This window comes from Lutra lutra, chromosome 7 (assembly GCF_902655055.1).
Source record: "Lutra lutra chromosome 7, mLutLut1.2, whole genome shotgun sequence".
In the NCBI taxonomy this organism is placed as follows: domain Eukaryota; kingdom Metazoa; phylum Chordata; class Mammalia; order Carnivora; family Mustelidae; genus Lutra; species Lutra lutra.
The window spans coordinates 52,932,221-52,950,386 of NC_062284.1; the positions used below are offsets into that span (position 1 = coordinate 52,932,221).

The 18,166-nt window shown below is 37.5% G+C and overlaps 2 protein-coding genes across 2 annotated transcripts; both read right to left on the reverse strand.

Moving 5' to 3' along the window:
• Positions 1-4,412: 4,412 nt before the first annotated feature.
• LOC125104840 (olfactory receptor 4F3/4F16/4F29-like) lies at positions 4,413-5,351 on the reverse strand. Its single transcript, XM_047737693.1, has one exon. It carries the CDS (start codon positions 5,349-5,351, stop codon positions 4,413-4,415), a length of 939 nt encoding a protein of 312 aa, XP_047593649.1.
• A 10,924-nt stretch (positions 5,352-16,275) lies between these two features.
• LOC125104933 (olfactory receptor 4F15) lies at positions 16,276-17,217 on the reverse strand. The gene has a single exon (XM_047737869.1). The coding sequence runs from the start codon at positions 17,212-17,214 to the stop codon at positions 16,276-16,278; it is 939 nt and encodes a 312-aa protein (XP_047593825.1). The 5' UTR covers positions 17,215-17,217.
• Positions 17,218-18,166: the final 949 nt, after the last annotated feature.

Consider the following 18,166-nt stretch of genomic DNA (forward strand, 5'->3'; position numbering starts at 1 on the left):
TTCACTGGATAATTTTTAAAAGAGATTGAGTATTGAAACATTGCATGCGTGTGCGTGTGTGTGTGTGTCTAACATTTTACTCATACCTTTATAGGGTGTATCTTTGGATCATGTTAATAAATTTGTTCATTTTTACTACTCCAAGAATAAGATACTTGTAACTATAGGAAACAAACTGAGGGTCGCTGGAGGGGAGGTGGGTTAGGCAATGGGATAATTGGGTGACAGGCATTAAGAGGGCACTTGATGTAATGAGCACTGGGTGTTATATGCAACTGATGAATCACTAAATTCTACCCCTGAAACTAATAATACACTATATGTTAACTAAATTGAACTTAAATTAAAAATTTTTAAAATAATAATAATAATGTTTAACACTATTAGGAAGGTATAATTAGGATGTTTGTGGCAACAAGGGATTACATTTTGAACATTCCTGAGCCTTCTTAGTCTATTAACATAATACTATATGAGAAGCAATTCTTAATTACCCACCTTTAAGTTAACAGATCCATTTTCTTTGTGTTTTCACTTTTATGTGTCCATTAAACAAGAACTCCTTCACGACAATATAATACAACATTTATTAGTGATTAGTGTTGAGAAAATTATTTCCCTCTATATACAAAAATACAGGATTGAACACCATGAAATAAATCAGGACAAGTACCATGAAAACTAGGTCCTTCACGAGTACATAAAGAAGATATGGTCCATATATACAATGGAGTATTATGCCTCCTTCAGAAAGGATGAATACCCAACTTTTATGTCAACATGGACAGGGTTGGAAGAGATTATGCTGAGTGAAATTGGTCAAGCAGAGTCAAGTATCATATGGTTTGATTTACTTATGGAGCATAAGAATAACACGGAGGACATGGGGAGATGGAGAGAAGAAGTGAGATGGGGAAATCAGAGGGGGAGACAAACCATGAGAGACTGTGACTCTAAGAAATAAACTGAGGGGGGCGCCTGGGTGGCTCAGTGGGTTAAGCCTCTGCCTTCGGCTCAGGTCATGATCCCAGGGTCCTGGGATCAAGCCCCACATCGGGCTCTCTGCTCTGCAGGGAGCCTGCTTCCTCCTCTCTCTCTCTCTGCCTGCCTCTCTGCCTACTTGTGATCTCTGTCTGTCAAATAAATAAATAAAATCTTTAAAAAAAAAAAGAAAGAAACTGAGGGTTTTGGAGGGTAGAGGGGTAGGGGGTTGGGTGAGCCTGGTGGTGGGTATTATGGAGGGCACATATTGCATGGAGCACTGGATATGGTGCATAAACAATGAATTTTGGAACACTGAAAAGAAATAAAATAAAATGGAAAAATAAAATAAAATACTAAACAACAACAAAAAAAATAGGTCCTTCAAAAGAAATAAAGGGAGAGAATTGAAGGCAATGTGAGGCTTTATCTGCTGTCAGAGACAAACCATCAGGAGCAAAGAATTTGGGACTCCAAAACCATTCCAAATGGATAAAGTCAAACCCACAAGCCAGGGTTTGAGAAGCCAGGAGACCCACCAACAACATAAAGCAATATGTACCAAATGGACATCACCTCAGAATGTCCCACAGCTGTGTCCTAACAAGTAAAGGAAATAAACTTTTAAGAAGCGAAATGTAATACTTATTAAATTAACACTGGGGGTGCCTAGGTGGCTCAGTGGGTTAAAGCCTCTGCCTTTGGCTCAGGTCATGATCCCAGGGTCCTGGGATCTAGCCCCACATCTGGGCTGTCTGCTCAGCGGGAAGCCTGCTTCCGCTTCTCTCTCTGCCTTCCGCTCTGCCTGCTTGTGATCTCTGTCTGTCAAATAAATAAAATCTATGCTGAGTGAAATAAGTCAAGCAGAGAGAGTCAATTATCATATGGTTTCACTTATTTGTGGAGCATAACAAATAGCATGGAGGACAAGGGGAGATGGAGAGGAGAAGGGAGTTGAGGGAAATTGGAAGGGGAGGTGAACCATGAGAGACTATGGACTCTGAAAAATGATCTGAGAATTTTGAAGGGGTGGGGGGTGGGAGGTTGGGGGCACCAGGTGATGGGTATTGTAGAGGGCACGGATTGCATGGAGCACTGGGTGTGGTGCAAAAATAATGAATACTGTTATGCTAAAAAAAAATAAAAAATTAAAAAAAATAAAATAAATAAAATCTTCAAAAAAAAATTAACATTTCCCCCCAAAAGTGCGATCAGGCCAAATACCAATCAGTAATCATACTGGAGTTTTTAGCCATCTGACTTGACCTCCTCTGTTAAAATAATTACATATTCTGTCTCTTCAAAAGGACAAAAAGAATCTACAGTTTTGTTTTAATAAATCCGTTCCTTCATTTTGTAGTGGCTCAGCTGGTTTACTCGAGATTTTTCTAGGCCAGACAGAACCCAGCATCCTACAGGGGTGGGAAAGCCAAAGGAGCGACTGGAGTGTTAGCTGAGTCTTGATTTCATACAGCTCCTCATATCTATTCTGTCCAGGCAGAAAACCAGAAAGGGTCACTAAGCCCACTGCAGGCATCCATCAACCAACCTGAGATCTGAGGAGAAGGCCAGCTGGCAGAGGCCACCTGGGCAGCCTGAACAGATTCATCTTCTTGACCAAATTTTAGTCAGGCTCCTCTGAGCACTCTTCTCCACTAGCCCCATCCTTGCTGGGCTTACAAAGATCAATTGTTACTAGAATCCTACTAAGTCAGTTTAGAGAAAACCCCTTGCCTTTGATATCTGATTCTTAAACACCTACTCTCAATATCTGATCATTCTGGCCTGCCTTCAGCAAGAATCCTATTAGGTCAGTTTAACAAGAATTCTCCCCTTAGTAATTTCTATCCAGCAACACCTCCCATCTGCTCTTTGGCTATAAATCCCCACTTGTTCTATTATATTGGATATGAAGCTCGGTTCTATACTGAGGTCCCTTTTCCCCTATTCTAATAATTCCTGATTAAGACAACTTTTTCCCACTTAAACTACTGCTGTCAGGCTCTGGGTTGTTTTTGATTTTTTCTTTAATAGAGTACTGTCTCCAAAACAAAAGTTAAGTAACTTTGGTTAATGTCATAAAATGAATAATTAAGACTATATGAGAGTAATTGCAAGATAATAGGATATGCTTTTGTTTATTCAGTAGGATAATGTACAGATTTATTCTAAGATAAAATGTCTTTATCATTATCATTATATCTTTATCATTATCATATATCTTTAAAGAGGAAGACAAACTCCAATGTAGACAAAAAACTGTAGAAGTTTCAAGAAGTAAATTCTACTTGCATTGCTTTCATGTATATATATATTTTTTGTAAATAATGACACTGAAAATAAACTATGATATATGTTAATATTTTGGCAGTTTGAAAAGCCCAGCTTTAATTGCCTTATTTTTTTTAAAGATATTTTTAATTTATTAGTCAGAGACAGTGAGAGAGAGAGAGCAAATGATCAGGAGCAGGAGGAAGGGCAGAAGGAGAAGTAAGGGACTTGATCCCAGGACCCTGGTATCATGACTGGACTGAAGATAGAAGCTTAACCGACTGAGCCACCTAGGCATCCCAATTGCTATATTTTTAAAAATAGAAATGCTTTATGACCAAATACTATATTGAAGCAAGACCAGAATTTGGTTTCTTCTCATTTACAATTATCCAACAAATTACCTTGGTATATTCATTCTACTCAACTAAAGGCAGTAATTGTTATTCTTTACCTTCTGTGTAATCATCCAAGTTAGCAGATTCCTTAACTCCCAAATATAACTTTTTGTGTCTTATGCTGACTTTATATGTTCTATTATTTTTAAAATATAGTTATTGCCTATGAAAGAGTTGAGGTCCTTCCATTTATTTTAAACTTATTTTACTCTGATTAATAAGTAGCTATACTATAACCATTCTCATTCTAAGAACCTATAGTACCCACACCACTGTTGTGGGTTGTTTTGTGTCTACCAAACATATGAGTTGAAATCCTAATCCCCAATACCTGTGAATGTGACTATGATTAGAAATAGTATTTGCAGATGTAGTCAAGTTAGGATGAAGTCATACTGTAATAAGGTAAATTGGGAGATACTTCATGTTCTAAAGACCTCAAAGAAGTATGCCCTCTTATATTTCTTATATTTCTATATTATATTTCTATACTTTTATATGAAGTATATTTGTATAATTCATATAAATACTGTTCCTTAGGAATTTAGTCTTGATATTACTATAATAATTGGTTTAAAAATACTTCCTGTGTAGCTCTTTTCAAAACTGAATGTCCCTCCCCGCTGAGTGAAAGATAAAATAGACCCAGTATCAGTGTGTGTAATCAAATCAAGGTAAAACAAACATGAGCTTTTCTCTGAGTTTGACCACCAGTGATGAACATCAGGAATCAACAAGGGCTCTTCACAATGCTGGCATCACTTAAGAGATCTTCCTGTAATTCACTAGCTGTCTGCATACTCTCCTCATTGCCACCTTCATTTCTTGATTCCTGAATGTATAGATGACTGGATTCAGGAAGGGAGTGAGAACAGCATCAAAGATGGCCAGAAACTTATCCAGGTGTATGGTGGGAGATGGCCACATATAGACAAATATCAAAGGACCAAAGAACAAGAATACCACAGTGATGTGAGCTGAGAGTGTGGACAGAGCCTTGGATGAACCAGCTGAAGAGTGTTTCTGAACAGTTAGAATGACGATGATATAGGAAATGATCAGTATGAAGAAGGAGCCAACAGAGATGAATCCACTATTGGCTGTGACCATAAACTCTAGTTGGTAGGTGTCTGTGCAGGCAAGTTTGATGAACCGAGGCAGGTCACAGTAAAAACTGTCCAATACATTAGGACCACAGAAGGGCAAGTTTACCACAAAAACCAGTTGCACCACAGAGTGGATGAGGCCAGTCATCCAGGCAGCCACTAAAAAGAAGATGCACATTCTTGGGCTCATGATGGTCAGATAGTGGAGAGGCTTACATATGGCAACATATCTGTCAAAGGCCATGGCAATGAGCAGCACCATCTCCACACCACCAATGACGTGGATAAAGAAGATTTGAGCGATGCAGCCACCAAAGGAGATGACCTTATGCTTTCTGAAAAGATCATAAATCATCTTGGGAGAAGTGACTGAAGAAACTCCCACGTCAATGAAGGAGAGGTTGGCCAACAGAAAGTACATGGGGGAGTGCAAGTGAGGGTCACAAGTCACCGTGAGCATGATGAGGGAGTTTCCCATCATGCTTGCCACATAAAACATGGAGGAGAACACAAAGAGGAGAAGTTGGATCTCCCAGGAGTTGGTGAGTCCCAGAAACACAAACTCTGACACCACAGAGTGATTCATTCTATCCATTGGCTTTGTTGGCATGGCTCCCTGAAGAAGGACAATAGGAGAAAATGTCAATTATACTAATTATGTTAATAGATTGGGAGAGAAGTCAAAAATATGAAAGCTTGTTTCTACTATAGCATTAGGACCAACCTGATATGCTCATGGCCTCTCAACTGCGATTACCCAGAAGAATTGGAGCTGTCATGTGGAGCTGCTCTCTACCACCAGGTTGTCTCTGCATTTGATACCCTGTGCTTCCTCTCAGGGTTGATGCCATGATAACTCACTCATGAGATATAACATAGTCAACATGAGCCAGACCTCTTGATTTTGGGTTCAAAACTAATACAATCTGGACCCAGTCACAAAGAACTAATCACTGTTGCAATCCCTTCCAAGTCCATAAGCCTTTATCTGGAAGACAGACCCTTCTTCTCTTCCATCCCAGCCCCCCATTCAGGGAATATATTCATCTTTAATATTATTTAAATGTTTACAACATGTACAAAGTCTTGTTTTATTATTACTAGCATAGCCACCAAGTTTTCTCTACATTTAATTCTCTGCTTCCTCCCAGGGTAGATATTATTATGCTTTTCATGAGATACAAGATTAGTCAACTTGGGTAATAAGAATTCAGCACCAAATTCTGTTTCTTTTTAAGATTTTGTTTATACATTTCAGAGAGAGAGAGAGAGAATGGAAAGCACACAAGAGGGGAGAGGGGCAGGCAGAGGGAGAAGCAGACTCCCTGCTGAGCAGGGAGCCCATGCCGGACTCCATCCTGGGACTCCAGGATCATGACCTAGTCAAAGGCAGTTGTTTAACCAAACGAGCCACCCAGGCACCCTCAGCACCAAATTCTTTTGATTTTTGGTTTAAGACTAATAGAGTCTGCTTCTAGTCACACAAAACTCTTCACCACTTCTACACTATTTCATTCACTTCCAAAAGTACAAGGCTTACACTGACAAACAGACTCTTCCTCCTCACTCCCCACCTCTAGAACATATTTATCTTCAAGGCTTATTAAATTTTAACTATATCTGTGGGATCTTGTTTTACATCGTTAGCATTTAATTTACTATGTCTTGTGTTTTAGTATTCTAAGTACAGTCCTAACTCACCAAAAGACTGTAAGCTCCTTGAAGGCAGAGATTATGACTTATTTGTACTTAGATTCCCTGAAGTAATGAAGAAGTGGCCAACACAGAAGTTCAGGTCCATAAACTGTTAGGAGTTTTCATCATGCTAGGCACAGAAATTGAGAGTGCTAAGAAACTTAGCAATTTCACATCAAATTCGCAATTTCACAGCAAAACCCAGATGTATAATTTTTATTTACTAGACTATCACTCCATGAAGGATGGGGGTGGGGAGAGGAACTTATGTCTTTGCCATTTGAGAAGAACTGCCCTAGAATACTGAACACATGATCTGAGAAGGCTAAACCATAGGCATCATGGTGCAATGAGAAGTATTTTCTTCAAACCTCTTTGTAAGGACTTATCACATTACCTTGTAATTTTAATTTAGAGAAGCAACATAACATATTGGAAAGAACATTGATTTTGGATTCACAAAACCAAGAGTTATGCTCTGGTTCAGCCACTACATTGATATTGGGCAAGTTGATTAAATTCTTGAACCTCAGTTTATCTAAGAAATTGAGTTAATACTAATTTCTCTGAGTAAGTTCTAAAGATAAATTTGCCATCATGTATTCAATGTGTAAATATTTAGCAAATGTTGATTTAACTTCCTTTTATTTTGCTTGTCCTTAATAGTGTTCAACACATGAGATAAATGAATGAATATGAAAATAAAATGGCACTGGCCAGCACATAGCATCAAAATTTCATATCTAAAAGATATTACTTTTTTATTATTGTTATGTTCAATTAGCCAACATATAGTATATCATTAGTTATTGATGTAGTGTTCAATGATTCATTAGTTGCATGTAAGACCCAGTGCTCATCACATCACATGCCCTCCTTAATACTCATCACCCAGTTACCCCATCCTCCCACTCCCCTCCCTTCTGTAACCCTCAGTTTGTTTCCCAGAGTATTCCAACAATACATTATGATTGTCTCCTTCCACATAATAGATATAATAGTCATAATCTTTTAGAGATCAAGATAAATACCATCCTGTGTAGATTAAATATATTTGCTCTCAAAAATCACTGTATTTCAAAAAAAAAACAAAAAACAAAAAACAAAAAAAATCACTGTATTTCTTTATAGTACTTTCCACAAATGTAATTCATTGAATTTTTTTTGTTTGTTCTCCTTCATGATGTTACTGCAACCCCCACAGAGTAAAGAACTTCATCTGTCTTGTTGTCCCGTATATCCCAAAACTCCACCAGCTACAAAATAGGAATTTGTAAATATTTCAGGAAATAAATATTTCAGGAAATAAATATTTGCTGAAGGAAGAAGATATATTTGGATGATTAAAAAAATGTGTCCAATTATATAAAGAATACAGGTAAAGAGACTGCATAGTTCCTAAGCAACAGAGAAGATAGAAAACAAAGGATTCTGGAAGAGAAAACGATTCAGGAAAAAAGAAGAAATAAACAAAATTAAAATGCGGGGCGCCTGGGTGGCTCAGTGGGTTAAGCCGCTGCCTTCGGCTCAGGTCATGATCCCAGGTCCTGGGTTCGAGCCCCACATTGGGCTTTCTGCTCAGCGGGGAGCCTGCTTCCTCCTCCTCTCTCTCTCTGCCTACTTGTGATTTCTCTCTGTCAAATAAATAAATAAAATCTTTAAAAAAATTAAAATGGAAATTTTAAAAGGATGAAGAAATTAGGAAAATATATGTATAATAATGAAGAAAAAAAGGCTAGAGCTTACTTAAGTAAGAGGTAGTTTATGAGGTTATGATTTGCATTACTTTCTGGACCCACTCTTGACAAATTCTGTAATCACAAATGTAGCATTATATCTCCAAGTGTCTTTTAGGTGCTAAGGCTCTTGCAAAAGTGTCTCAACAAGCCTTTATGGGCTACACTTATAGAGCCATGGATTCATTTGCATTTTGGCTCTCTGGTCTCCATCAACTACATAAGAGCTGAGAATTTTAGGAAAAGTGATTTTAAAGCAGAACAAGATCTGAACATGACACAAGATGCACTAAAAGGATAAAAATACATCCTGAAATTTCAAGGAATACATAAACTTGAAAAGTTTGGGTCCTCAAAAATTTAAAGTGACTTGAGACAGGGTCATATCCAAAGCTCAGTCCAAAACAAAAGTCAGAGATAGAGACACAAAAATGTGTTTATTCACCTATTCACCATTATCAAATACAGGGAAAAATTCCTGAACAATGGTATTTTGAACTCACCTTCTCTTTTATATTTACTATGCTTTGAAATAACTTTTCTTAAACATATTTATTTTACCCATAATTTTGTAACCATTTAAATATCCATGGGGTAAAGACAAGGTCTAACTGTCTTCTGTTGTGATTAATCCTTTATCTTGATCTGAATGGAACTCATTAATCCTCCAAATAGATCCCCAGACTTTAATCCTGTATAGATGAAGGAAATATTGGGAACTGAAGTTCTAAGTAATAGTTATCAAGGTGAAAAGGATCTAAAAACAGTTGTTGGGTTTGAAAAAGGTACTAATCTAAATCACCATCAATATAAATGTTCTCATATAAAACACTCTAATTCCAAACCATTAAGGGACCAGAAAGATTAGTTTAATCTCTTAGTAGCTTTATCAGGCTTTTTTAATCTTTCATATCATATTTTAAAATGCTGTTACATTATAAATTATTTACTCAGCTTTGGGATTTGGAGTCTCCATGTCTTCTATTTTTATTGAAATGTCTATGAAATCCTTTTCCATCTTATGAACTTGACAAGTTCCTGATAAATTTGCTTCCCTTTTCACAGAAGATGATCAATTTACACCCATCTCTTTTGAAAAGCTAATGGTGGGGAAATATAATTATCCTTGTTATCTTCCTGTGTCATCAGTCTTTCTCATCTGTTGATCAAGTGGCAGAGGGTGAGAAACATTTATATAATCAGCACAGACTGATTAATTGCAACCTATGCTGAATACAAAATATTACAAAACCATTTGACTGTTTCTAATGTCTTGCACATTTCCCAAAGTTCAGTGTGATTCCAGCTAAAAGTCAAGGTCAACCAGCTTTTTCACAATTATTCTTCTATACTTTTGAATTCCTTATCCCAAACACTATCGTCTTTGCTTTAGGATAACACTCATGCACTTGAGGATATGACTCATAGTCACAGCAATTCCAACAACAAAATCATGTTTAAAATTAAAGCGAGGTGGGGGGGTGGGAGGTTGGGGGAACCAGGTGGTGGGTATTAGAGAGGGCATGGACTGCATGGAGCACTGGGTGTGGTACAAAAACAATGAATACTGTTATGCTGAAAATAAATTTTTAAAAAATGATTAAAGGTAAAAAAAATAAAAATTAAATTAAAGCCACTTTTTCCATTACTGAATTTATTTCCATCCTTCTGTTTTACCTGTATAAAGGGAAGGGCATCTTCAGGAAGTTTAAAATTTTTCCTATGTTTCTAATAAAGTGCCATATTAAAATCCTGCCATTAGAAGAAATGAAGCTTCTTACAGCTCAAGAATACAATAACCAAGTGATACTGCAAAAATATGATAGTTTAGAAGGAACTCTTGGATCAGGGGACTTTACTCCCTAGAGAACTATTTGGTTTGACCAGGGAAACCAGTGATCTAAAACTCATAATAAGACACTAGAGAGGAAGAAGGAAATAAAGTGGAATATTTTTAATATCTTTTTGCTATTTTGTTGGGAATAAATATTGGTAATTACCCATTAGAATTAATCTCCAAAAATAGTTAAATATTAACTCAAAAAAAATAATTGTGATCATCTTGATCATCTCCAAAAGAGCCACTGTGCTTAATTTTTTAGTATAATTTAAATGGTAGAAGAAGGTACATCCAACTTCATTTTTATGCAATTGTTATTTTGAATCATTATAGATGTATACAAAGATTTAACTATGCAGTAATTAATTCCAGTGAATGGAGCTTAAAAGTGAATAAAACAGCTGTACCTTCCACCACTAATAAGGGAACACAATGTCTGGAAAATTTCTCCTGTTTCTAGAGGAAACATATTCTATAACAGGAATAGCACCCAACTCACGTACTGATTCTGGTTGCTACTATTTGATATGACCAATAGATCCAATGTTCATGTGCCAACACCTTCTTTTCTTTAAAAACGTGGACCCAGGGGCGCCTGGGTGGCTCAGTGGGTTAAAACCTCTGTCATGATCCCAGGGTCCTGGGATCGAGCCCCGCCTTGGGCTCTCTGCTCAGTAGGGAGCCTGCTTCCTCCTCTCTCTCTCTGCCTGCCTCTCTGCCTAGTTGTGATCTCTCCCTGTCAAATAAATAAAATCTTTAAAAAATAAAAAAATTAAAAAATTAAAAATAAAAACGTGGATCCAGGGGCGCCTGGGTGACTCAGTTGTTAAATGTCTGACTTCGGTTCAGGTCATGATCCCAGAGTCATGGGATCGAGCCCCGCATCAGGCTCCCTGTTGGCAGGAAACCTACTTCTCCCTCTCCCACTCCCCCTGCTTGTGTTCCCTATCTTGCTGTGTCCCTCTCTATCAAATAAATAAATAAAATCTTTAAATGATAAAAATAAAAATTAAAAAATAAAAACATGGTTCCATGGTATGATGTGATATATTGTGTTATCATGTGTCTGTATTTCACTTGAACTGTAATCCTTGGGGGAAATGGTTGTCCAAAACTGTAAAAAAAAAAGTTGTATTATGATTATCCAATTGATGCTTGCTATAAACATCACATATTTTCTTTTTTCACTACCAAATTTCCTAATACTACAAGGATGCCAAGTAGGATAGTCCAAGTACAAGGATTACTTGCAGAAAGAAAACCTTTTCCGGATCTGCATCCTGCTCAAGCTGATAGCCTTTCACATGAGTTGGGTGTATTCCTATTATAGAATATGTTTCCTCTAGAAACAGGAGAAATTTTCCAGACATTGTGCTCCCTTATTAATGGTGGAAAGTACACAGTTTAGTAATTTTCCTTCACTTTAAGAGGATGTCCTGCCATTCCCCAGACCACTAAACTCCAACAGTTTTTTTTTTTTTTCAAACTTGATTCAGGATAAAAGACAAACAAAATCGTATTTATTTAAAGTTTACAATGCGATGACCTAACATATACATACACTGTATAATGATTGCCAAGATCAAGAAAATTAACGGATCCATAAACCCATATAGTAAACTCTTGAAACTGTGTGTCTGTCTCTGTGTATGTCTGTCTGTGATAAAAATGGTTTAGATTTACTCTTAGCAACCTTCAAGTGCACAATACCATATTATTAACTATAGTCACCACACTATACATTAGATCTTTTGAACTTATCTTCTTACAATTGAGAATTTGTACACTTTGACCTATATCTCCCCATTTCTGCCTCCCCTAAAGCCCTGAAAACCACCATTCTATTATCTGTATCTATAAAACCAGCTTCTTTTTTTTAAAGTGATACTATACACTATTTGTCTTTCTTATGACAGTTAGCATAATGGCCTCCAGGCTTATGTTATCACAAATGGCAAGATTTGCCTTTCATGGCTGAATATTCCAGTTTGTATATATACCACATTTTCTTTATTCATTCATCCACTGAAAGAAATTTTACATTGTTTTCATGTCTTGGCTACTGTGAGTAATGCTACAGTGAAGATGAGTGTAGATACCTCTTCAAGATCCTGATTTCAGGGCGCCTGGGTGGCTCAGTGGTTAAAGCCTCTTCCTTCCGCTCAGGTCATGATCCCAGGGTCCTGGGATGAGGCCCGCATTGGGCTCTGCTCAGCGGGGAGCCTGTTTACCTTCCTCTCTCTCTGCCTGCATCTCTTCCTACTTGTGATCTCTGTCAAGTAAATAAATAATATCTTTAAAAAAAAAAAAAGATCCTGATTTCATTTCCTTTCAGTATTTATCCAGAAGTAAAATTGCTAGATTATATTATAGTTCTGTATTCAATTTTTTGCGAAACCACCATGTTGTTCTTTGTAAACTTTCATAATGTTTACTGTAAATTAGCGGCTGTACCAGTTTGCATTTCAACCAAGAGTACAAGAAGGTCCCCTTTCCTCCACATCCTTGCTACCATTTATTTCTTGTCTTTTTTTGAGTAACCGTCCTTATAGGTGTGAGGGGAATCTCATTGTGGTTTTGATTTGCATTTCCCTGATGATTAGTGATGGTGAGCAACTTTTCTTGGATGTGTTGTCCATTTGTAGGTCTTATTTGGGAAAATGTCTATTCAGGTCTTTTATCCTTTTTTAATTGGATTAATTGCTTTTTGCTATGAGTTCTATGACTTTGTTATTATTTTGCAAAATAACCCCTTATCAGATATAGAATTTGCAAGTATTTTTCCCTTTGTATACGTTGCCTTTTCAATTTATTGATTCTTTTTCTTTTGTATGGAATCTCTTCATATTGATATCTTCCCAATTATTGATTTTTAGCTTTTGTTGCCTGTGTATTTGATGTCTTAACCAAAAAATCATTCCCAAGACCAAAGTCAAGGTCTTTGTTTGTGTTTTCTCCTACAGTTAAGTCTTTGATCCATATCTCTGAATTCCTAAAATTTTAATGACATGAAAATTTCCTTATTCTTTATGCAATTTATTCACTCCTTGACAACTTATATGTACAACCTAAGCATGAATATCCTTGCTATTTCTTCCTTATCTGGTTTGACAGCATAGTGTCATTAATATAGTAAACAGTCTTAAATATATATAAACCATCCAGATGTTCCATTTCTCTTCAGACTATGACAAAGGGTAGAACAATAAATATATACTGATGACCTTTCCATATGAATTGTTTCTAACTCTACTTTCTGAAAGAGATGGAAAAGAAAATTTATCAGATCAATGACCATATATCATACACCCAAGGCTGTATTAATCTGCTCTACAGTGCCTGGGTGGCTCGGTCACTTAAACGTTGCTCAGATCATGATCCCAGGGTCTTGGGATGGAGTCCCTTATCGGGCTCCCTTCTCAGTGGGGAGTCTGCATCTCCCTCTGCCTCTGCCGCTGCCCCTGCTTGTGCTCTCTCCCTCTTTCAAATAAATAAATAAAATCTTTAAAAAATAAAAATTCTGCTCTAGCAACAATACCACCTTTAGTATATCAACTGCAATTGAGGCTACTACTGGGTTGAGTTTATAGTAGTCCCTTGTCATTTTCTAAGATCTGCCTGACTTTTGTAGGGGCCAGAGTGGTGAATTAAATAGAGGATGGCAGTCACCATTCCTATATTGTTTGGGTATCTTATTGCCACCCCATCCCTGCAGAATATAATGTCCCTTTTTTTTTTTTAATACTGTTTGAGTGTGTGGATGTGACAGGTTCAGTAACTTCTCCTCTACAATACCTGAAACCCTCAGGGCAAGGAAACAGTATGGGAGTTGTACCAACAACCAAGTGTGTCCATTCAAATTATACATCCAGGAAATGGCATAATGATCACGGGGTGGGAGGGGTGTCATTTGGTGGACCCACTATGCACCAGATCTAGATTTGGACTCTGTATATAGTTAGTTCCCACTTGCCACCCTTCGAATAAAGGAACACAATGACCCTTTAGGGATTTGAGTATCCTTTTCAACTCAGATTCTGTGCCCAACAGTCCTCAAAATGTTGCGATATTCCTTTATTCCTAGTGTATGATTATGCAAGCACATGGTCAAGGGTACCTTTGGAGAAAGTACTGAGAGGATCATTGTCATGTATACTCACTGAGATATCACACAGCCCTTCCTACTGGCATTTTTGTTAAAGCAATTTTGGTGATGCCATGCCCCCCAGCCCCTCCCAGAAGGATACAGCTAGGGGTTATCTAAGTAGGTTACACATAATAGATGCATTCAGATATCTTCTTGAGCCTTTAGGCTCCTTCCTCTACATTATATCAAGGGAAATCTGGCATTTCAACTTCCTGATAGTAGTGAGTGCCTTGTACAAAACGCCCCATTGGTTTTACATATACAAAAAATATCTGTGAATTTACTAACCCCATAAATACTGGGTTTTGGTGGTGAGGAAGTCTCCAGAGGAAGCCCACAAGTAGGGATTGTTTCCAAGTAAAGGAGTTATTCTGTTATCTTTTATTACCAGAGATGAATTATAGTGCAAGAGTTAAGATTACAGATCCTGCGTCAAAACCACAAGGCTTTGTGTACAGTCTGATTACTTAATGCAACTTGAGAATATTTAACATCTTCATGCCTCAGAGCCCTCCTGTGTAAAAATGGGGATAGTGAGAGTATCTACTCCATAAGATTCAAGGTAAAGCCCTGAGAACAATACCTAGTTTTTAACAATCACCATTTGAATCACTTCACTTATTACCTCCCCTAGAACACAAATGATGACAGACAATCATAATTTCATTGCCTCATGAAGGAAACTTCAATTGGTGTGTGCATCCCATTCCATTGTCTAGTAATTTTGTTAAATAACAAGCTGCTTAATGTATGGGGGGAAACCCTTCATGGATATTCTATAAATATTTCATTTTGCTGAAATATTTTAATTTCTCTTTCTGGGAGAGGTACAATGATCTTAGTGTCACTTCCGTAAGCAGAGTAAAAGTTAATCAATGACTTCTTTCCCACAAAAGAAATACCATGATTAGTTGTAAGTATCTGGGGGGACTTCAGGCCTACAAAATAGAACTTAATCAAAAATCTCTGGTTACCACTATAGACAAAAGAATCCTGCTTAATGAATTCTAAACATGTTTTCATAACTAATGCAATAGTTTAAGATTCAGCTTTAGTAGGACCTGAACAAGAAACTATGGCCATGGTAGAAAGTAAGAAAAGATTTAGAAATGATAAGGAAGTGCTCAGTGCTTACTAAGAAATTTACTAGAAAAAAGCAATACACATAAGTGGTGTAAACTCTTACATTAGAGAGACCTATAGGAAAAAGCTGACAGAGTAGAATATGTTCAGAAATTCAAAATGCAAAACTGATTTGAAAGTGAATGGACACTGACATGCAAACAGGGTCAAGGCTTCCAGTGCCTGGCTCTCTGATAAATTCTGTTCTAACATTGTGCTAAATGCTATCACCCCTCATCTCCTGGGTTATAGCTAGTGCAACAGAAGGGATTAAAGGCAATGATGTTGGGGCACCTGGGTGGCTCAGTGGGTTAACCCTCTGCCTTCAGCTCAGGTCATGATCTCGGGGTCCTGGGATCGAGCCCTACATTGGGCTCTCCGCTCAGCAGGGAGCCTGCTTTCCCCCCCCCCCTGCCTGCCTCTTCACCTACTTGCGATCTCTCTCTCTCTTTCTCTCTCTCTGTCAAATAAATCAATAAAATCTTTTTTAAAATAGGCCATGAGGTTGGTAATCCAATCTAGCTTTAAAATCTATAATTCTCACATAAGATTAAAAATTTCTTACACTGCCACGTAGAGAAGACAATCTAGCAACAAAGAGAATTAAAATCAAGGTATAAACTCAAGCAAGCAGATGGAGGATAATATAAATGCATAATTTGTCTATCAATAGAATAATCTGTTTAATATAGGAAAAACATCAAACTTTATTATTTACTCAATTACATTATGGCATTCTCCTAACCATGTAGGTTTCAAAACATGTATTATTCACTTTTTAGCACTTTGACATACAGAGTATCAAAGAAAAACATGACTTCTAACTTAATGGTGAAATAGATACCATAATATCATAGATAGTAGATTTCTAGACATATAATATGTCCTAAGTGTAATGGATTTTTCTGAAATTGCATAATGTCTTTTCTACAATCAGCATGAGGGAAATCTGTGATTTCACATCTTCATAGCCATCCGTTCATGAAATCTTCCTGTAACGCACAAGACAACCACACAGTCTCCTCATTGACACTTTCATCTCTTTGTTCCTGAATGTGTAGATGACTGGATTCAGAAAAGGAGTGATAACTGCATCAAAAATAGCAAGATATTTATCCAGGTTTGATGTGGGAGAAGGCCATGTGTAGAAAAACATCAATGGCCCAAAGAACAAAACCACTACAGTGATATGAGCCGACAGTGTGGAGACAGCCTTGGATGAGCCACCAGAGGAATGTTTCCAAACAGTAAACAAAATGAAGACATATGAAAAGACCAGCAGGATAAAAGACCCCACAGAAATGAGCCCACTATTGACAGTAACCATGAACTCCAATTCTTGAGTGTTTGTGCAGGCAAGCCTGAGGAGCCGGGGAAGGTCACAATAAAAACTATCCAATACATTAGGGCCACAAAAAGGCAAATCTACCACAAAAACTAATTGAACCAATGAATGGATGAGGCCAATTACCCAAGAAGTTACTAAAAAGAATAGACACATCTTTGGGCTCATGATGCTCAAGTAGTGCAGAGGCTTACATATGGCCACATATCTGTCAAAAGCCATAGCTATAAGCAGCACCATCTCTGTCCCCCCAACTGCATGGCTAAAGAAGATCTGCATAATACATCCACAAAAAGAGATGGCTTTATGCTTCTTAAAAATATCACAAATCATTTTAGGGGCTGTGATTGAGCAAAACAACATATCAATGACAGAGAGGTTAGCCAGGAGGAAATACATAGGGGAATGCAGATGAGCATCCAAGGTTACAGTGAACACAATGACAAGGTTTCCCATCATGCTTGCCAAGTAGAACAAAAAGGAGAAAATGAAAAGGAGAAGTTGGATCTCCCATGAATTTGTGAGTCCAAGGAACACAAACTCTGATACTATCGACCGGTTCATTCTGTTCATTGCCTCAGACATCAGGATCAGTTTTCATGTTTCCCTAAAGGAAGACAGAAAATGGAAAACAATTGCCTAGGCAAGTATTAGTGTTCACAAAAGGAAGTCTCCAGCCCATGAAAACAGTCATATTAACAACTCCCATAGCCAAATAATCTTCATTACATGTACATTGGACTTCTACTTATAGGAGCCAGCTGGTTCCCAATACCAGCATGGATTCAAAACTGCTACAACTAAAGGAATTCCATCCCTGGACCTGTTTCCCTTCTGTTTTCTTCACTATCACATGGCTATTTCATATTTCCTCCTGCCCTGCATTCTACTTCAATAACATACAAGGTCAACTTCAAATACTTTTGACTACAATTTCTTATGAATGGATGGGATTTCAGCCACTTATATGAACCACCTAACAATTCATACATGGCACATAGCTTTCAAAGTCTCTGTCCCATTAATCCTATTGCTTGCTTAGACTTTAAACATCTTCCTTCTTTCAGCTTTCAAAACTTCTCATTCTATTCTCTACTGTCCCATTTTCAGTGTCCCAGTTCAAATCCTCCCTCCCTTGTGAAATCTTCCAGATCTGCTTCAGTCTCTCTATTCTCTCTGCACTGTTAGCATTGATTTCATTCTGCCTCTCCTGATTATATAAGTTTCCATTCCTCAAATTAATGGGTAGTTTCTTGGGCACAGGAATCATCTAAGTTCATATGAGTATCCCCCACCTCCATCACAATCACCAGTGATGACTAACACAATGAGTTATTTAATGAGTGCTTCACACTGGCTGAATGAAGGAAGAAATTAAAGGGACTGAAGAATGACTCCTGCAGTTAAGAGAGTTTATCTTAATCCACCAAAGTTCACATTAATCATGTATTTTGTGGTACCAGTCAGGAATTATCATAGGATCCCAAGCCTCATCATGCAATTGTTTAACTACACAACATAATTA

Excerpts from the sequence above, each read along its gene's own strand:
- LOC125104840 (XM_047737693.1), bottom strand. The coding sequence starts at position 5,351 with ATGGATAGAATGAATCACTCTGTGGTGTCAGAGTTTGTGTTTCTGGGA.
- LOC125104933 (XM_047737869.1), bottom strand. The coding sequence starts at position 17,214 with ATGAACAGAATGAACCGGTCGATAGTATCAGAGTTTGTGTTCCTTGGA.